This window comes from Micrasema longulum, unplaced genomic scaffold (genome assembly GCF_059751315.1).
Source record: "Micrasema longulum isolate JH-2025_06_02 unplaced genomic scaffold, ASM5975131v1 h1tg001354l, whole genome shotgun sequence".
NCBI lineage: Eukaryota > Metazoa > Arthropoda > Insecta > Trichoptera > Brachycentridae > Micrasema > Micrasema longulum.
This window is the reverse complement of record NW_028278540.1, coordinates 98,266-120,591: the sequence shown is the minus strand read 5'-3', so window position 1 is coordinate 120,591 and position 22,326 is coordinate 98,266. Positions and strand designations below refer to the sequence as shown.

Below are 22,326 nucleotides of genomic sequence, written 5' to 3'. Positions count from 1 at the left end.
CTCGAGGTGTCTCCCAATCGCAAAGCTATAGAACTTTATAAACTCAGCATTATTTTTCTAGTTTCCCATAAAATTTGTATTACCTACCATTTTTTTACTTGTGATTTATTGTAAAGAACGTTTTCTATCCAGACCGGCAATAAAACTTATCCAAAATAATTTTGATTCTACCAATTATTATACTCGTATGTAAGACCAAAATCAAATTACAAAACAATTTTTTTTAAATATTTATATGCGGTGTAAATAGCTCATTTATTACCTTAATTGCCTCAATATAATATTAGGTAATATAATTTGGGATGGGGGTTGCAAAAATTTCTGTTTTTCTGAATTATTTCTTAAACATTATAAACAATTCAATGCTTCCTTATGGTTTTTCATATCTTCTTACGGCGGACTTAATTCGGAGAATCTTAGAAGTTCTATTCCCACGGGGCAACTCTGCTAATTTAGACGGTATTATTTCCATACATATACAAGACACAAGGCAGCCATGGTCACATATAAGTTGCTGCTTACTCTTGTATACTTCACATTTCAGCGGGCAGACGTTCGCTGAACACGGCAGACTGTGGACGATTTTACCTGTTACTGTTTACGTGTGAAGTGAGACCTGTGATCAACGATCACCCAATCTGTCGTAATCATGAAGTGCGCCACCACTACACTGCTGCTTCTAGCGGCCATCGCAGGCATCTCTGCAGGTAATCAACAATCCTAATAATCATTTCACATTCAGAAAATAACTGCTAAACTCGCAAATAACACAATTTTTGTGTTTGAACTTTTAAAATTATTTTTAACGCTTGCATAACATGACATTATTTGCGTCTATCCTATGGCTGCAGGTTATTTTCAATACTTGAAATATTTGTACACAAACTTGACATTTGTCACTTGATTTGTCTGTTTCACACGTGATGTGCGTTAAAACAGCCATGCTCAACCTTTTTATAATGATTATTTTGTATTTCAGTACGTATATTATTAGTAAATTTAAAAACATGTCTCTACGAACGTGTGTATTGGGTCCTAAATAATGCTACATATTTAAAAAAAAAAAAACAATTTTTCTTTAAATCAATATAAATAAAACAAATTATAGAAATCCCAAACTATAAAAAATGGTCTGACGCTTTGTTGCATTGCAGATTTTTTTCTGAAGTACAAATTAATTTGCAAATAAATTGCTTTGGACAAACAGGCAGAATAATGAATTCAAATCTTTAGTTATTTTGTAAAACAATTAAATTCAATTCAAAGTATCAATGTACAATGTCCTATAAAGTAGTCAGACCATAAAAAATTGATAATTAGAAAGTCGTTTTTGTAGGACTCATTACGTACTGGCTTACTTTTTTTTATACTAATAAGAGTTTTTCTTCAGGGCGCAGATGAAAATTAATAACTTCAGGGTTAAATATTTGTCATCTGTGTTGGTTTTATAAAAGTTTATAAACATTATTGAACTGCGTTATAAATTGTTATTGTTTTATTTTTCGCATACTCTCAATCGTCCTCTCTTCCGCGTCATCTACAATGCGCATATCACGCGCGGTCCGTCCATGATTGGATGGAACCGATGCTTCCATAAAAATTTGACCTTCAACCAATCAGTATTTTTTTAAATAATAAAATCAGCTTTAAGTTGACTAATCTTTCAAATAACTACAGAAAACGTTTTATAATAAGTTGGTTGTTTAAATCGTAGCGATCTTAGATGGGTTTGATGTTCATTAATTAATAACTTCAAAAAAATTGCGATTCACACAACCATCCAACTGCGCAGTAATGCGCGAACTGGTGTAAAATACACTGCGCTCAGTCTAATTCTGAAATATGGAACTGGGTGTTCGCGCATGCGCAAATTGAGAGATTTGTATATAATAATTTGTTAGGTTTATTTTTTATATATTGTGACAGTTTTATAACAAATTTAGCACTTTAATCGGTTGACATGATGGTATTATAATATTGAACTATGAAATATACACTTTTGTGCTGAAATTATTGCATAAAATTGCTTTTTAGTTTATTTCAAAACGCAATTTTATTTATGTATGTACCTAGTACCAAGTGACTGCTTTCCTGATCGAAAACCTCACCGCACGCTCCTGTTACACATGTACCACAGGTTAAAGACTACTGTTTCAAAACATGTCTGGAGTGAATAATATTTAAATATATTCGATTATACTGAAGTTAGACAGAATACAGAGTCAACGTCAGGGTCAATACTGCTCTTAAAATTACCGGTTTCTGTAACTCGATAATAATTATTTAATTTAGCTGAAGACGCTCTTTGAAATCGTTTTATCTTGACAATCGTGACTAATATTGTTTTCCAAAAATAGCAAAGTCTTTGAGTATTCTTACTAATTTTAAAAGTTACATTTAATTATAAATTAAGGTTTTTTTTTATTTTTTATTTTACATCAATTTACCATTTGCAAATTAAATAAATATATTGCGGAGATGCGAGCGGTGGGAACGACGCGACGTGCTCTGTAAATGCATTCTAACCCTCCTTCGTTCATTTTCATTTTGATCCCCTAACATTTTTTCAAAATTTTCGCCCTACGTATGAATATAATGTTGAATTTCTACACCTTTTCCTGTAGAAAATTAAATGAAAGCAGAAACAGTTACAAGTGGAATATGAAAAATTTATACGGATAATCTACATTTAAATAAAGTGTTATTAGAAAAAACGCAATAATAAATTAAAAACTTTAATAATATTCCTTTTCTTAAAATAAATAAATGTAATGGAAAACAAACAAATCACAGAACAATAAATTTGCTTGGCCTTAGCGATAATCTCCTGTAAAACGAACAAGTAGTTCTTATTAATAATTTCAATGAACAATACTTATTACGAATGTCATTAGTCATTACCACAGATTTCATTGGTTAAATAACGCCAAATAGGTCGTAACATACTTTGTTGTATATTTTTAAAAACATGAATGATTTTTTATTTCGGCATAAGTTTATGTAAAGAACATTTCAAATAATATGAAATAAATAAAAAACTTTGCATTTTTTCGCCACCCACGAGTTTAATGTAAATAATTATTCATGAGCGTTCTTCTATTAACAGTAAATTCGTGTGTGGCTATTTATATGAGTGTTATTATTTTTATTTTTAGGAATTTGAATTGCATTTTAATTCGTATTTTGCAATCCTACATTTCGATATTTTCAGGAAATAGTATATAAACATACATAATAATTTAGGAAATAGTATAATATATATTTAATAATTTGAAAGGAATGTCTAATAAGTATTAAAATGGCGTTCAGCTACTATCCATGAGGTTTCGATTTCAGACAACACCATAAAAAACATTTAAAGGGTGCAAACCCTTTAGACGCTCGAAAATAAGCCATTTCGAATGATTTTTTTTAAATGTGATAAAATGAACCCATAATCAAAAAATATTTATTTTATTTTATTAAATCTCTGAAACATAAAAAAACTTTATTTTCTTATTTTTACAAAACAAAATGGCGGCGTTATAGCGTATTACTTTAGACGTCTTTTGCGTGACATAGAAAAGGGCTGGACTTGTCATTTTTTTTCTATTGATCTGAAACAAAATATACGTATATATCTCGATTACTGACAGAGGAAGAATCTTCTTCTTCTTCTAGTGCCTTGCCGGGTCCCCCGACGTTGGCGATCACTACAGCGAAAGCATATGTATCTGTCCTGCGCTACTTTTATATTTCGCAGCCAGGACGACTGCTTATTGATGTACTCGCCGTAGTGATTCCTGGGAAAAGATAACCAGAGTAATTTCCCGTTGCCTTCTCTGGTGGATTTTTCTATCGGGGTTACCTTCCCTTAGCTGGTTGATTTTGGTTTTGAGGCGCCAAAAACTCGCCTTTCATCCTCTCGTTTTCTGCTGTGATCACACCGCTATAAGTGTGATCCCAGTGCCCAGGGTTCGCTACGTGGACGCTAACGAGTTGGACTAGTCAGTAGTGTTGCCGGTGGAATGCAACTGGGCGTTTGCAGCATTTTATAGAATCGTATCCTCCAGCAAGATGTGACTCACTACGACCCTACTGACAGTTCGAACCCCAGAGGAAGGATAAACCTAGAAAATTATTTTTTTAAAAGCATAAAATAAAAAAAATACACAAGCTGTTCATCAAATGTCCACATTTTTTATTATATTCATTATTTTAATACATTAAAAAAATTGTTTATTTACACGACGTAACATGATAAAGATTTCAGTACGTTTACTTTACAAAAGTCAACATAGGCAGAATGGTGAAGGTTACATAGTGTGTGAAGTGGAAACTTAAATCAATGATAGGTCATAAGTCCTGTAAATGCCTAGACCTCCATATTTCCTTATCAAAAATGTTTTCCTCTCTGTTGCTACAAATTTAGATCCAAATAACTCCCTAGGGAGGAAATCCAGCCAGTCTGCAAACATTTGGATATACTCAAAACATTATACTTAGTTTCATTCACCCTGATTGAAAATTCAGCTGTTTACTTAATTAACTTTGAATTTTTTTCCTACATTATTTCCTCTATTTCGATTTGTTACCAGCGTCAGGTCGAAGCCACCTACCTAGGTCATTGCTAAATAATTTTCGTTCGGGTACCAAATTATGTTAATCTCGATTCCAAATAATGTTTCTTATCATTGCCAATTGTGATATAAACATATCCATTGTAATGTACATTTGTACGTATAGACTACTAATGAACTACGCTATTAAATATATACTGGTACAATATAATGTAATATTGTTTGCAACTAATTTTTAAGATTAATCCTACGGCAAAATAAATAACAACTTTCGGGTAAAACTTAGTTCTTAGAATCTTCTCTAGAGAGTGGTTACTTTGGGCCATTTGGGGATTTTTATTTGTTGCATGCGTTTACACTTTGCGTCATATATGGCCTCACTGATGATTAAACGTCAAATAAATATGAGCACATGAAATCAAACAATATGATTTTCATTTAGAATATTATTGTGACCTTAAGCATTACCCAAAACACTTAATTAGGTTGAATTGACCAAAAAATATAAGTATTTTTCAATTTTTAAAACAGTTTTACATTACTTGACGTTTAATTATCAGTGTGGTCATATATGAAGCAAAGTGTATTTGCATGCAAAAAATAAAAATCCCGATTTTTTTTCTCTATTCCCGGGATAAAATGCATAATAGCACCCAGGTTATGGAGATTTTTTTCCTTTAAAATTATTTTGATGGCTCAGTTCTATACAGAGATAACTAGAAATTGCTTGTTTTGAGTAATGGCTGACCAAAGTTTTGACAGCCCTAAATTGATTTGTAACAAATAAGTATTTACATCTCCTGAAGTGTAGTATATGTGAACATATTTTTATAAAATATGTACACAATGGTTAATAGTTTTAGGATTGAAGGTGTCATACAAATTATTACAACGTTTTAATTAGTTATGGAGCGGAGAGATTGTTACGTTCATTTATTTCCACATGAAAACATTTGTATTTTACGAGAAAATCAATAGTTACACCTTTGTAGAATTGAAAAAAGGTGTTTTTTTAATATAGTTAAACTTAAAACATCTTTTTTTGTTATCCCTCTATGGAACTGAACCATGTATTTATGTATGTGCATAAAGATTTCTCTATGTTAACAATACAATTTTACGGCCAAAAATCTATTATTTTTCTTGCAGTGGGTTATTTAAAAGGAAAAACAACGTTAAATAATATTTTATTTTACATTATACCAAAATCGCAAGTCAATCGAACTCAATTTTTTTTGCCAAATAACTAATGAATTTTATTTTCGACCATAAACGTTTTTTTTTCATGATTGCTGTTTGGCTATTCAAAGTATATAATAATTACCTCTACACATAAGCAATACTCATTATTTATATTTAATTTTTAAAGCGTTACTTTTAGTATTTTTTCATGTTTATTCTAGAAACGTAACCTGTTGCCACGTCAGAAGAACAGAAATAAGTGCTAAAATAATGTTTGTAGTATTATTATTCTAAATAACATTATTTTAAAAACGGGTATCAAAAATAAATCTTTCTAATTACCAAGGTATACTTTTTCATATTTAAAAAAAAAATATATAATTAATTTAGGTATTTTTACTTGTTTCACTTAGAATAATAAATGTTTTAAATAAAACACAAGTAGGTTGTAATAATAACTTTTTTTAAATCAGTTATAAGGTAAACATAATTACAATAATGCTAATTATGCATTTATATATCGATTAATAATTCAAACGCATTGACATTTCAACCGTTATATGACCTTTGTGTGCTTCAGTGAGTGACATAATCATAAGAGGCCAAATTTCAGTTTGGAAAAAAAATATTCTGTTTCGTCAAATAAAGTTAATGTCCGCATAAAAAAAAACAATTGAGTAGAGCATTTTCTTTATAAGTAGAGCATCAGTGCCCCGATTAGATTGTCAAACGTATTGATATATTAAACAAATAAACAATGTATACAAATATGTATTATCTTGATCGAATTAGTCCCATGTCATTGTTTTGTTTACCCAAGCGAGAATTTAATCTACGTAGAATCTCATATGGCAAATTGCAATCAATGAAATGTATCTACATATAAGCTCCCAACCTGGCCATCGATTACATTTACCGATGTTTGTTGATATACTCAACCCAAGCTAGTTATCCTTTTTACATTTTCATAAATTGTCAAAAGCCAAAAAAGCTCTTAAGTATGGAATAATCAAGTTCAAGAAATGCATTTTTTATTCATAAATGCTTCATTATGTTCTTTTTAAAATTAAGGTTTACAATTATTTTTTATAAAATATATATGCTTATCAATATGTTTCTTTTTTGGGTGATACCGTGTGTGTTGGATTTGTTCCGACGTTTCGGCTACCGTTGTAGGAGCGATCTTCAGGGTAAACTGAGTGCTTTATAGAAAAAAGTATGTGTTTAAGTACTTGTAATGTGTACAGTGTCGCAGTCGGCAGTTAGCACATTTCTATTCGGTTTTGTAGTATGTAGTGCTGGGAACCATGTTGAGTTTAATTTAAGCCCGGAGTCTATGTTTATGTTATTTTGGTGTCTGTGTATTTTAATTGCCTCTTTTATTATTCGTGCACTGTAATTAGTGGGTTTATACAAAATTTTCGGTTCTAGGGCAAAAAAATGTCCGGGGTCTATAAAGTGTTCCGGTATTGCAAATTTGTCAGGGTGCCCAAGTTAACACGCTCTTTTGTGTTCGTCAATCCTTTTATTTGCTGTACGCCCTGTTTGTCCTATGTATACTTTATTACATCCTTGGCAACTTAGTTTATAAACAGCTTCCATTTCCAGGGGATTCTTATATTTTGGATTTAATAAAATATATAAAAATCCCCTGGAACTTGGAACCTGGCGGTTTCGGACAAAAATTGGCACATTTTTTGAGTTTTTCATCAGCGCTATTGATATTAATCTAATTAAATATTTATATATTTTCAATAACAACGCTGCGCTGCTACCTTTTTTTTATTGGGGGCAAATATTTGTGTTTGGATGATAAGTTTGTTTTATAATATTTTTCAAATGATGACAAGTACGGCGCATTTAAATACTTAATGGCCTTTGTTAATGTGTGCTTGATAGAACGTTTCCATACAAAAAGTATTGTACGTTACACAAACAAAAAACAAATTTTCACTTGGTTCCCCGGCAGTCACTTACACATAAATATAGCCCATTAAACATTCGAACGCACTGTAAGTTCCTAAAAAAAATCGGTTAAAATCAATTTTCCATATCTAAAACATAAACAGAATCGATCAAATTTAGATATCTTGACGGATTAGGTCTATAGTTCGGTTTTACACTAACGGTTTTGTAGACTTTAATTCCGTCAGTATCATTTATAAAAAAAACTCTTTAACCTCACTGCATTACGTATTCATCACTCGTTCTAGAATTAAATAACAAACTTCCCTGTTTTTCAATGCCCGTGCACTCGTATACGGAAATCACTCGAAATTTGTCGTTTTTACATGTTCGTTTTGGTGACGTTATTTCATTAAATCCGTGATACTTACGCTTTTAAATTTCAGTATAATTTAAAAATTACGTTTATTCAACTTTTTAATTCATTTTCTTTTATAAATTGAGCGTAGTTATGCAGAAAGCAGCTAGTCCACAATTTTGAAAAAATGAGATATTGGTGTTATCCGATGCAGTAAGGCAATTATATGTTCTGCTAAAACAGCCAGACCGCTTTTATACAAAAAACTGTAATAATCAACTTCTGAAAATAGTTTCGATTACAAAAATGGAATTTTTTAATTTGCAGAAAACACCCAAAGCACCAGAAAAATCTTACGGTACTTAAAAAAATCATTAAAACTGGTCAAATATATAAATTTATATTTTTGTTCGTAATATAAAAAAAACTAATGGATTCATTGTTTATCATTTGTCAAAGTCAAAAACATTCCAACTGTTGTGTAGATTTGATTAATTACTCATTTCACAAAGATGCTATTATATTAGTTTCACCTTTCTATGGCTAGCTGCTTTATGCATAACAACGTTCAATTATTTATATCAATATTTAATTAAAAATTAATTTCCAAAAAGTAATTCGGTGATTATGTTATCATTCCTGCACTCCATGTCACATTTTTTTTTTTACAATAAACATAAATGATCAAACAGAGTATTCAAAAAATAAAGCATAAGTACATAACAATGAAATACATATTAATAGTAAAAATAGTAAACAAAAAAATCCCACAATGGCATGGCCTCTTCGTGGGTATACAAGAAAATGTTAATGAATTTTTGTTCCTATAGTAAATAATGGACAGTTATAATATTTTTGTGTAACATAAGAAAAAAAATTAGATATTCTTTAAATGATAATATGGTATTTTTTTGTAATTAAAAAAGGAAATAAATATTTATAAAAACGCAAAAATATTCCTTATTATTAAAGGGCTACAAAACAAATCATAGAAAAAAATAGTTCGTATCTTTAGTTTGAATCCAGGATAGTGCATGTTTTTTAAAAGAAGGAAAAGTTTGTAATCAATTAAATATTATTAGTAAAAAAAGAATTAAAAAAATTTGGGCCTATAAAATATGCATGTCTCTGTGCGAGCCTCGTGTTACAATGTGGTATTTCTAACACACGATTCATTCTTTGACTTGATCTATTTGAATTACTTGTAAATAAATTTTGGTTCTTAAATATATATTTTAAACATTGAAAACAATATATTTGTCTTAGGTCTAAAAGTTTAGCTCCTTGGAACAATTAGAAAGTGGGATAAGTGCGATTTTTGTGAAGCATTATTTTTAATATAAATTTTTGAAAAGTTTCTAATGATTTAATATGATTGGTTTAACACAAATGATTCTGCTTCGTATATGCAACACCCAATATCTGTAGATTTTGTGAAGTATAAAGCTGAAGTCTTTAAGGTGCAATAGATGTTCCTCTGATTTTTACGCCCACAAATAAATACCCATTTTATATCAACAATATTTTCAGTAGGTGTGTGTAAATGTTTTTGCACTGCATTTTACCCCCTAGAGAATAAATCGAAGATGTATATTACAACATCATTATTCATACCATGTCCGCTCCTTAGTTGGAGCATATAGTATCCACAAAGAGTCTTTTAAATCTTCTCGTTAAAGCTATCATAATATCTCCGATAAAACCGAATTAAGAAATTTATGGACATTTGTTTGATTTAAATCACTCAAAATATGCCGTAAACGACAATAATTATTACATGAAAATAGAGACCATTAATTCACATGTGCAATATGAGCACACATAAATATAACGCATTCAAACACATATAACTTAATTGCCTTTGTATTAGAATAAACAATTTCGTTGTCCAATAATCACCGTGTAACCTCGAAGATACTCTTAAGGTCAAACTGCGCCCAGAAATGCAACGCCTGGGAAACTCTCTTAATCGTATTATGTATAAATTACGTATGCGTAATATAATACGTCGCATCTTTCCGGTCAATAAATATCGCAGCCCATCACTACTGCCGCCTCTTGATACCAACGTAATGACAAATTACAGGGAAAATTTTAATTAAATTCATAAATCGTTACCCGTCTCAAACAAGAACACAGTTCTGTGTAAAAGTACATTTTCCACATACCCGAAACCATTTTTTTAAGACCGTGGGTCTTCCTATCGTTTTCACTCATATAAAGCAATGTTGTTTCTCAATAAACGTGTAATCGTTTTGAAAATTTCAATTACATTTATCGCGTCTATCTCTTTTAGTCGACTTATGTCGAAGTCCAATATACCATTAGCGGGATACGATTATCGGATAATATTTACCTGCACAGCGCAACTATAAACTTTACAGATCTAGTTAGGCTTAGACAACGAAGTTTGTGTAAAAACATAATTAAAAAATACATAAACTTGACGATTTTTGAAAAAAAAAAAAAATTGCATCTTTACTTAGTGATTTTACACGAGTTTTTTTTGTATATTAAATTTGTGTAAAAATATACTTTCTAAACAATTTTACAGCATATTTTTTGATTTAATTACCAAGATTTTGATAGTTGAAAATAAGAATGCTATGCGTCTTTAGTTTGATACAGGAATCAACTGGCATAAAAAGCAGTACCCAGTAGGTATACTTATTCATTTATATGCTTTTTTTCACCCCTTAATTTTCGATACCTTAGTTCAGCAATTTCTTAAGATTTATTTTTTCTTGGTACAAGGCTTTTTAGGCCATTGCCTGTGCTAAGCTGTAATATAATGCGTAATAAGTGAATCTTTAATTATATAATCAATTTCATGTGTAAAAACGATAAAATATAATTGTTTTTATAAATTTTTACATTAATTGTTAAACGCATTATAGACAAGTTTTTTTAAATGAAATAAAGATATCATTCTGTGTTTTCTGCAAAACTGAAATCGAATATCGTTCAATTCACAACACCGTACGTATATTATAGTCTTTGAACCATCGACCTTTGTATCAATAGGTCGGTGCTTTGACGTTTTATTTCGAACTTAATTTAGTCGCATAAAGCATATACATTTTCATAATAAGTACCAAATACCAACAATCACAATGATGTCTATAAAGATCTAATTGATGAAATTAAATAATAATATAATGTTACAATTAGTTATAAAAATAATTTTTTAAAATAGGATCAAAAGTGCAAGTTTGATATGTTATAGCAAACTTAAGAAGTTTACAGTGTAATTATAAATGCGATGCGATTAATATTACTCGTATATTACGTACCTAGTTTATCTTCATACAATCCATCGTGAATTATCCAAAAGGCATATGAGAACCTGAATATGCGCAGCGAATATTCCTAATTTACACTACACGATCGCGTTTCGCCTGTGGAAATACCCAATTTTAATACGTTTAGGTACAAACTTAGATTATTTACGTCGCGCGTCGGTCAAAAGAATTCCGAGAAGCACGATACTGCTCGAGGAAAATTGTTTACACAAAATAATGGCAATCAAACATAATATTATAATGCTACTAATCCCAGAGTCGCTGTTCCGACAAATTAAATAACCATCGAGATATTATAAAGGCTAATCAAAATAATTGGACCATCTTAGTAGATTATCGTTATCGTTAACTTTAGTAAGTTTTTTTTTGTATTATCAAACTACATGCATAACGAAGGTTAAATATTTATCTAAGTATTAATAAGATGATTGTTGTTTGTGTTGGTGAAAAACGATTTATTAGAAATATTAGATTTATAGTTTATATTTTTCAGCATTTCATATATTACATTACAATCTATAAAAGCACAATAACGTAAATATTCAAGACACAAACGTTAATTTGAAAATCGTTAAAATTGTGTAAGCCAAAACCAAAACCATATTATTGTAGATGTATCCGAAAATGTACTTTATATTTGTATATATACGATATAAATATATATATTTATATCAGTAGCGAATGGTGGTTTTACTTACAGGTAAGCTAAAAAAAATAATCATATATTTGTACCTACATAGAAGGTAATGTAAGTAATGTAGGTAATGTACATAATGTAAGTAATATATACTATAATTTGGTATTTTTCTGTGTTTCTGTGTGATACAACAACTCTCATCCATAAAATCAACTCAAACGACACAACTTCGTGATATATTATAGTATATAGATATATTATCCATTACTTTAATACATAAATTATTAAAAAATAAATAAAATATGACACTACGAATTTATACGAATATTCGATTGAAATGTCAACTAGCCGAATTGTTCTAGAAATTAATAGTGCCAAAAACGGCCGCGTCGAGCGCCATATGTCCTGCAATATGACGCATGAAAGTAAATGGTCTTATGTCAAAAGTACCATCCCAGAGAAAAATAGCCCTTAAGAAATAATGTTTGAAATACTGTTTTCAAAATCAAGAATCTTCAAATAATTTGTGTTTTCTGCAAGTTCAATCTAGGAGAAAAAACCCGCACTGGGTTTAAGACATTCAAAATATAGTATACTTATTTGTACGAAAAATAAGCTGGAGTAATCGGCTAGTTTTTTGGCTCATCGCAGGCGCTGGGCGCGCTTTATTAATATTAATATTTATATTAGGATAAAGATACAAACGGTGGAAATGATTTAAAATAAATAGTAATTATTTTTTTCTTCTGTAAATAAAATTACAATCAAAAAATATTATGGTTAGTCAAATATAATGGTAAGCTGCGCAAAATCGCTTCTATACACGGTTTGCCCCTGCTATATATATGTATATATATAAGCCAACGCCAACGCGTAAATAGGAAGGTACATATATACATATGTACATAAATATAATATATTAAAACGAAAACAACGCTGTGGTTCATAATGGCGCCTGTCATAATTTAAATGAATATACCTACCGAACAAAGCTTGACTCATTCCAAACAAAAGAGTAACAGAGTATTCACGTTCGTATATTTTGTTAGGCTATAATACACAATTTTTACCTGGTATGACAGCATCTTATTAAGGCACTCATTGATCGATCGCGTTATTTTCGTTGGTGAAATCATAGCTTACATGACAAATCGTAATTTTGCACTCGAGACATGTTTGTTGATGTTTTTCTGTCACATTGAGATGTTCATTAGTTACAATTTGGAGACTCGGGTGATCCTAAAGTGCTCAAACTGGATAAATTAGACCAGTGAGTTTTTTACACGAGAGTTGGCACACTGATTTTAATCTTTTGTTTTCTGTGTTGTTTTTTAAGCAAATGCTTCTCTTCGCAAATACATTTCTCGTGTATCTTCAATCGCAGTAATGATATCCGGTTTGTTTATGTAAATTTATTCCTGAAACATCGTACTCGGTAATTTAGATTCGGCTTTTGCTCCAGCAGGTTTATTGATTTGTTTTTATTCGCCATTTTAAGTGCTCCGCAGTTTAAAAAGATCCCCATATGAACTTGTGTCTAATACTATCAACGATTATCAAAGTGGTTGTAAGCATTGAAATATTTTTATCAACGTAGGTATAAAATTTAATAATATAACAATGTTTTGAGTAGGTCCAAATGCTTGCAGACTGGCTGAAATATCTCCTTAGGGAGTTGTTCATATTTAAATGACAGGTCGTAAGCCCTGTAAATGCCTAGACTCCTACTAAAACATATTTCCTACTAAAAAATGATTTCCCTCCATGTTGCAACAAATTAAAATATATATATATATATATATATATTAAAATACATCTTAATAAGGTATAGTAAGGTAATGTATTATGAAAAAGAAAAAACAACTTATTCGCAATATTATATATTTAAAAAGTCTCAAAAATTTCATATTCTAAACAAATGTTTAATATGAATTTTAATTTAAGTGCAAATTCTAGTATACAATGGTATAAAATGTTTGATTTTACTTTAAATAAGGTTTTCTAGCGTATTTTTGTACTAAATTAATTTCGGTGTTAAAATATGTGTTCTTAAATTAGTAGATTGCTACTGCGTGTATTTTACTAAAAAGTGTCTTTTGTTACTGCAGGAGAAAAAATCAAGTAAAAATGTTGCGGTATTATTTGTCTTTATTTGCCATAAGATACAGCATTAAATATTTCAAAGAGAATAGGTAGATAGCAATAATATTTAACTATCTTTTATTAAAATTATTTCAGCAATTTAAGATCCACATTTAGAGACTAAGAATATTCGTAGACTTTTAAAGACCGGGGTAAGAGTCCTTATGAAAAAATAATTATGCAACTAAAACTAAATTTACTTATAATTTTAAAATAAGTATTTTTCAAATCACTTAAACTGCAAAAACAACATAAACTATTTATTTGATTTACGCTCTAGCAACTTTATTTTAAAAAGATAATAGACGATACTGTACTAGTGACAGTCACACTTGGAAAGTAATTTTCCTCCAAATTTCAAATTTTATAGGTTTTAGACTTACCCGTGCGTTTATCGAGTATTTTAGGGGTACGCTTGTGTTGTAGCTATAAAAACACTATATATATACCCAAGTAGTTTATGACATAAAATCAAAAACGTAGATACAGGGCTGTAAACGTAATAAACTTATATAATTTAATAAACTTGAACACATTCTATCGCATTAATCTACAGTTTTATATTTATCTATTTAAAAGAACATTAATTTTGTATAATATTTTTAGAGTTTCGGGAAAAACTCATTTAGTGACCAGCACAATATTTATTTATATACGTTTCCAATTTTATTTTCAACAATTATTTAGGTACAAAACATAATAAAAATAAAAAGTTTTAACAACTAACCTACGCAAAAGTACCTACCCATTTTTTTTTAATACCGTTTTTCCCACCATTATAAATTACGGAAAAATAACAATTAAAATGCTAGTGTTTTTAGACACACTGATACTGAATCTGCCATCACAAAAAAAAACTATTATATTAATAGGGGTTTTTTTCGCCAATTAACTGTAAATACAGTTAAATAAATATTTAACCGACACGAGCGTTGACTTTGAGATTACACACGCGTTGACTTATAACCGCGAACACTTAAGCATGTTCATTATTGTTCATTGTGATCGCTTAGCATGTTTTTAAGCATGTCGATAGTTATTTGTGATTGAGATACAGGCGCTAGTCCTAGACATTAAAGGATGTCTTAATTTTGATTAATTTTTGACACGAAAAAAAAATAGTAGAAGTGCTCTAAAACACAGTGTTTAAAAAAAAAATTAGAACAAAAAAAGCAAAAACTGCTGTGTATTATTAATGAAAATTAACCAACAATACACGATAGTTGTTTCACCATTAGTTAATGGTGGAGGGTACAGCGTGAAACAATAAAATTTCTCCATGCATTGGATATTTTGGTTTAATTTCATTTTATAGTTCAACCTATTATTCTTGTTCTAGATGGATACAGGAGAGCCCGCGCATCTGCCGGGGCATTCTCCGGGGTCAGCAATGGCCAATTCTACGGAGGAACCTACCACGCTCCCGACAATGGCCCCGCGGTGTTCAACCGCTTCGGGGATGAACCTCAGGCGTCTTCCAGCCACGGGTCGGGCACTTACCATGGTGGAGCGGGAGCGGGCAACTTCCACGCGGGAGCGGGTGCGGGTGCGGGCGCGGGCACCTTCCACTCCGGCGGCGGGGGCGGGGGCGGAGGCGGAGGCGGAGGCTATGGCTTCGGTCCAGGCACCCCGCCTTTCCAAAACCCGTTCGAGTTCAACGATTTCTTCCAGGGATACTTCAAAACGCTGAGCAATAATCTAGCTGCGTTAGTATATTCAATGCGGAATACTAATAAAATAAATTTCTTGATCTAAAACTAAACCAATTTATAAAAAATATGGATCGAGCACGCGTGGAACTGTCAATACTCGAGCGTTCGATATTTTTTGTTCTCTAATTTATTAGGTCTTAACATAAGTTGTGTCCATTTTTTTCCAAATTTAAAAATGAGCACCAAAAGTAACATAAATTCAAAAGAAAGTTTTCTGCTTTAGAGATGTTAGAGTAGTCTTCAAGAGCTGAAAATTTGATTTGATTGTGTTTTCTTTTACGCCTCACACATCTCAACGAGAATGCATTATTGACTAATTTGTCCAGATCCAGTCTCAAGTTTACAATACGACACAATCGGGACATTGCAGTTTTGTGCAAATAAAACATTATGAAGATTCGATGGTTGCAATACTTGATATTATATTATGTTACTATCAAAGTACAAATTACATTATTTCTACTAATAAGCTCTGATGATAAGGTCTCTGCAACAAATACGAAAACAATATACTATGTGGAGCGTAATAATTCGAAGAAACAAAAATACCACTAATTTTTTCCAGGCTGAATGATTTTTTTTAATCACCACCTTTCTTCATTTTTCTTTATCTTAAAAATATTTTTCATTTGCGCGGAATTACAATTTTCCGTGTAGGTGATTATTATTTGTATACAATGAATTTTTTGTATGTTCTATTGGTGATGGTCTTTCCTTCTGTCTACTCTTCCCCTAATCCAGTTCCCGAAGAAGAAACCTTCCCCTCCAGATGTCATCTGCTAGATCTTCTCTACAATTTACTAATGACATTGATAGGTAAATGGGCCCAAATCTTGCTAAAGAGAAAAAAAAAATTCATTGGTTAAACTATCTATTTAATTAATTTCATATTTATGTTGCGAATGAATGTGTTTGTTTAAAATAGTAGTTTCAAAATAAAAAAAATATTGTAATTAAACAAACTAGTCCAAGAAAAAAGTTGGAAATTTTTAAAGTTGTTTTCAGGCGTAGCCTAGTATTTGAAATAATTCGATCATGTGAATCTCTTCACAACAATAAGGGTTTCAGCTGTTTAACTCCACTAAAATCAACTGATGGAAGAATTAAAGAAATATGGATGTTCAAACATATGCAAAATTGTGAATTAATATTGTGTAATACACAGTGTGTAAAATGGCGTCTTAAACCGGCCAACGACAGGTCATAAGCCCTGTTAATGCCTAGACTTCCATATTCCCTTCTCTAAAATGTTCTCCGTCCCTTTTGTAATTTGTTAATCTTAATGACTCCCAAGGGGGTGAAATCCAGTCTTTTGTCTACAAACATTTGGACAAACTCAAAATATTGAAATTATACCAACTAGTTTTAAAATTGGAAAATTGTTTTCAGGCGTTGCCTAGTATGTGAAATAATTCGATCAGATGAATCTCTTGACAACAATAAAGGTTTTAGCTCTTTAACTTCACTAAAACCAACAGGTGAAAAAATTAAAGAAATATCGATGTTCAGAAATAAGCAAAATGATTAATGTTTCACAGTTTGTAAAGTGGCTACTTAAACCAGCCAAGTATAGGTCATAAACCCTGTAAATGTCTAGACTTCCATATTCTCTTCTCTAAAATGTTCTTCATCTCTGTTGTAATTTGTTAAAAAAAAATGCTTAAGAAACTGATAATATTTTTACTCCAAAATTCGTACAAATTGAAACGCCACAAGTTTGGTGTTAATTTTTATTCTGTAGAATAAAAACGGTACAAAGAGAAAAAATAACCACCCGCCTGAATAAGCTTTCGAGTTCCAAGTTATTAAGCTTTTAGTGTTTTTTAAGGGAAACTATCTGTTTTCCCATTATGATTTGTTTTATTTTGTCCAAACACCAAATTTTCTTTGCATTTTGTGTTTTTCACAACAAACCTTAATATAAGTCCTCGTTTTTTTGAAAAAATAATTCTTAAAAAAAACTTTAAGTGTGTTAAAACAAAATAAATTTGGTCAAATATTTTCCTAACTTCAATAAGTTCTAGTTTTAAAAAAACATAGATAGAAAAATTACATCAGTGATCATAATTTTTTTGTACTTTTTTTACAACTTGTAATTTTTGCTAGGCTAATGTAATAGGTTCGCCCAAAAATGACTTTTAAGCGACTTTTAGAGAGAAGAAACCTACTTTTATAATAACTATCTAACTAACTAAAAATCTCTAAATAAGCCAGATTTATAAAATAAAGGTAAAACATAGAAATAAAAAATAAAGCAATAAACAGCGAAACAATCTTTGTTGAAATATCTTTATGATGATTTAGGGCTTTTGAGAAGAATCTTGCCTACCAGCGCGCCGCCTTTGATGCCGCCCAGAAAGCCTTCCAAACTGCTTCCACCAACCGGTTCGGGAATGCCCCTGATTACAACTTCTACGATGTGGGGGGGAACGGAAATGGGGGCCACGGGGGCGCAGCCTCAGCCAGCGCTTCTTTCGGACCCGGAGGAGGTCACCAGTCCGCCAACATTTACCCAGAAAATAACGTATGTTTATCATTATTAATAATCTTTTGCCCGTATTTAGATACAAAACTCACGGTGAGAAAAGTACATTCCCATCTTTTACATATGAAGAGAATCACTCGAAGGTGAGGACACAGGACAGTAGAATGTATTTTCCTCACATTTATATTTGTTTCTGAATACAGGCATAAGAATGCAGCAGGCTTAATCAGTCACAATTTCGTTTCGTAAGTTCATTTGTTAGTCATAAATCCATCTCACTAACGCAATCAAAGTCACATTTCGCTCTCGTTTCCTCTTATTCGATACGAATGAATTTACGGAATAAGGCCACGGAAATTAATGAATAACATCAAAATTATCATCATTTCTCAATGCGCACTCATTTTGATCCATTGGTAAAAAAAAGTAAGACTATAATTACTTACGCTTCAGGTCCAGTCCTAGGACTATATAGAACGAAGAACATCGACCGATCTTATATGAAATAATAAAACGAATGTTTGATACCTCTGATCTACTGATATTGATTTCGTTAAATGTACCACCTAGGTTAAGCAGATCATCGACAATCTTTTATTGTCAAAATTGTCGAACGGTAGCTCAATATAACTCAACCTATTTTTAGATTACAGAATACCTGGAATGAAAATGCATCATATTTTGATATATTTAGTTTATCTGTGCCTAACTTGCTAAATAAACTGACCAAAATATTCTTATCATTCAAGAGATCGGGTTAGAATAGTTATAATTTGATTGATTAAAGTATTTTGTTATTTTATCGGAAACTTATTATAAATTTAAATAATTAAAAATATGTATGTATTTCAAGTAATTTATAATGAGTATAGTATATTAATGTATCATACTAGATATTTTTTCAAGTACTCTGTAAACCACATACATGTAAATGGCAGAAATGACGTATATAAATAAATAAATGCCCTGAAAATCACTCTTTCCGCCATGTTTGAACATTATAATATTTTACAGTTTTGCTCATGTAAATGATCGAAATACCTTAAGATCGTAGTTCCAGTACAGTGCCCTATGCAGATCAGGAAATGATAAGATGCGAGGATAAATTTCATTTATTTAGTATTCAAACATTGAACAATAATACATAAAATCATAAAATTATTTTAAAATTTGTAACTTTCTAACATTTTTTAAATACAAATTTTCGTGTTCTTATGGTTTAACCTAAATTTTCAAATATTGGATCCATTTTATTTTAGTCTTAAAATCCGCCTTAAAAAATGGGAAACAAGTTGTAATTGAGCGGGATTTAAACATCAAAACTTTTGGTCCGTAGGGACCGTCGACGAAGGCCTATTTCAGACGGATTATTCGAATTCTCACGGCACGGTAATACTACCTAGAGTAAATAGATTTTTATTGTAATATTATTTATTTTTTAGTAGCGGACAAATGCACTAATCTAATCTTTACTCGATTTCATTTCGCAGGATTTTCAAATGAGAATAGCCACTAATACAATTTTTTTAATAAAACATAGTTCAGCCAAAAAATTAGTGCACCCTAATTTTACCGTGTCGTATGTCATGAGAATTTGTCCAACCGACCGTTGTGAAATGCACCAAACATCTAGGCCTTGATCACAATTGGAAGTGAGCAGAGTCATCTTCAATTGTCTATAAAACAGAATTGAATTTTCTTTACGAAAATGTTTTTACTAGTATGAAAATTTGATGTATCTTTGTCGGTAACCTGTAGTTGAACATGTCTAAATATATATTTTATCTAAATATTCAGTTTTGACTACAGAAAATTAAATTTTATTTTATAGACAATTGAAGATAAATCTATAAACTTCCCATTGTAATACGAGCACTGGAGGGGTATTTTGGATCTTTTCTACCCCTTAGAGAGTGATTAATTTGAAGTCTTTTTTTTAATGCATCGACACTTTGCTTCACATAATGGCCACATTGATGATTAAACGTCAAATGGTGTATAAAACTGCTTTAAAAACGAAAAGAACAATAATACGGTTTTGTCAATTCAAGCTAATGAAGTGTTTTGGGTAATGCTTCTAAATGAAAATCGTCATGTTTCATTTCACGTGTTCATATTTTTTGGCGTTTAATCATCAGTGTTCTGCAATCATCGGTGTGATGCAAACATAAGCCCATGGAAAAAATACATACCTATTCCCAAATTAACCACTATCTAGGGGATAGAAAATATTCATAATTGCACCCGTGATATGGTTTTAAAATTATTGATTTATTTACAGGCCAGTCCGAATATTAACAACCGATTTGGAAGCAGTGCTGGAACTAAACCTGGTGGTTCTTACGGAGTATCCACATCATCATTCTCCAGCTCTTCAAACCTTAATGGAAAGAAGACCAACCACAAGCAAGCTTCCACGTCTATTAATGATAATGGAAAAGTCACTACATTCATTGTTAGAGACTAAAGCTAAAAATCTCTTCACAAGTCGATGTTTTCCATTATTTTTATACTGTAAAATGCAGGCATAAGTATGAACTTAATTTAGCAATTAAGAAAAACTATTTTGATACCAATTTAGGATTTATATCTAGGTTTTTTTTTTGTATGCATATATTATTTTGTATCGGTTCTAAAGAGACATGAGGTGGTGAATACATTTGAATGCAGTAATTAAAACTGTGAACAAAACGAATGTGTGATATTGTCGATTATTATATATTTATTAAAAGTAAGTCTTTTCAAATAAAAGTATTGGAAACAATTTATCTTTTATTTAATGAAAAAAAACGGTGTGAAATATTTTATTAATGCAAATGTGTTTTATTTATATTGTTAATTTTTCAATTAATGTAATTTTTAAACAATATTTTGAGTTTGTCCAAATTTTTGTAGACAAATACTGGATTCAATTCCACGGAGAGCTGTTAATATTAACATATTACAACAGAGGTGAAGAACGTTTTAAAGAAGGTAATATATAATAAATGAGTTGCTAACATCAACATTGAAAGCATCTACCACATACCCGAATCCGTTTTAAAGATAAAATGTCTTTCTTCGGATTTACTCATACATGCAAGCAATTTTTTTTTTCATTACGAATTTATTATATTTTATCCGTTAGTAACCAAATTCAGTAAGGAAAAATGCGAACAAATATTTACAATTACAACTTTTAATGTCCCTTTCAGCGACAGCTCTAAAACCCCCCTCATCGTCTACAAGGTAGGGATAAGGGGAAGTATAAATAAAATAAATAAATCCTTCACCCATTTCAAACCCCTTTCAAACGTTAGTTACTACTCTCTGGAGCACCAGAACGCCCCCAGGTGACACTTAAGGCCAGTCACCGGCAGCGCACCTAAAAGCAGCAGACTTACCCAAAGACAACTGGTTGCAAACCAACTTTTGCCACCACTCATACCTACTCAAACTGTAATTATTGAAGAATTTTACCTCACCAAGCGAAAGCAATAAAGGATACGTACATTCCGTGCTCAGGGAAGTCCTCAGCAAAAGATGTCCACTGACAGGAGCACTCGCAATCAAAAACCTCAGGACCCAGACACGTCGGTGACTCCTGTTTAGTAAATAATTAATTACCCCCCCCCCCCTCCTTAGATCGAGACAAAGACGGCACAGACATGAGTTCCGCACCTCGACCAGCATAGATCCAATCATGAGTGGAATGGTGAATGTTACACAGTGTGTAACAGTGGCCACTTAAACCAGCCAATGACAGGTCACAAGCTCTGTAGATGCCTAGACTTCTATATTACCTTCTCTAAAGCGTTCTTCATCTCTGCTGTAATATGTTAAATGTAATTTTTATCACACGATAAATACGGCGTAACATAATATGAAAAAGAAAGAGGCAAATAAAAATATAAGTCAACCATTTTACAGTTAATTATTCTCACGTGGCCGCTCTGCTCTGCATGGTTGTTTATTTTGCAAATTTGCCACATGAGTGAGTTTCACATAACAGTGGGTGGCCGATCGGACAACACTGAAAACTTTGCTTTCTACACCCTGCTACCA

The 22,326-nt window shown here is 31.3% G+C and overlaps 1 protein-coding gene across 2 annotated transcripts; it reads left to right on the top strand.

The window, feature by feature from the left end:
* Window positions 1-535: 535 nt before the first annotated feature.
* Window positions 536-21,046, top strand: LOC148275727 (uncharacterized). Of its 2 annotated transcripts, XM_088235270.1 has the most exons (4): window positions 536-707; window positions 15,425-15,791; window positions 18,102-18,321; window positions 20,564-21,046. In XM_088235270.1, exons 1-4 carry the CDS (start codon window positions 650-652, stop codon window positions 20,747-20,749), a joined length of 831 nt encoding a protein of 276 aa, XP_088091396.1. In that variant the 5' UTR covers window positions 536-649; the 3' UTR covers window positions 20,750-21,046. The 2 variants fall into 2 exon arrangements, with proteins under 2 accessions (XP_088091396.1, XP_088091397.1); XM_088235271.1 differs by lacking the exons at window positions 18,102-18,321; window positions 20,564-21,046 and adding an exon at window positions 16,539-16,632.
* The last annotated feature ends 1,280 nt before the right edge of the window (window positions 21,047-22,326 follow it).

Excerpts from the sequence above, each read along its gene's own strand:
- LOC148275727 (XM_088235270.1), top strand. The coding sequence starts at position 650 with ATGAAGTGCGCCACCACTACACTGCTGCTTCTAGCGGCCATCGCAGGC. Across the intron at positions 15,792-18,101 it reads CTGAGCAATAATCTAGCTGC|GGCTTTTGAGAAGAATCTTG; the intron begins GTTAGTATATTC and ends ATGATGATTTAG. Across the intron at positions 18,322-20,563 it reads ACATTTACCCAGAAAATAAC|GCCAGTCCGAATATTAACAA; the intron begins GTATGTTTATCA and ends ATTTATTTACAG.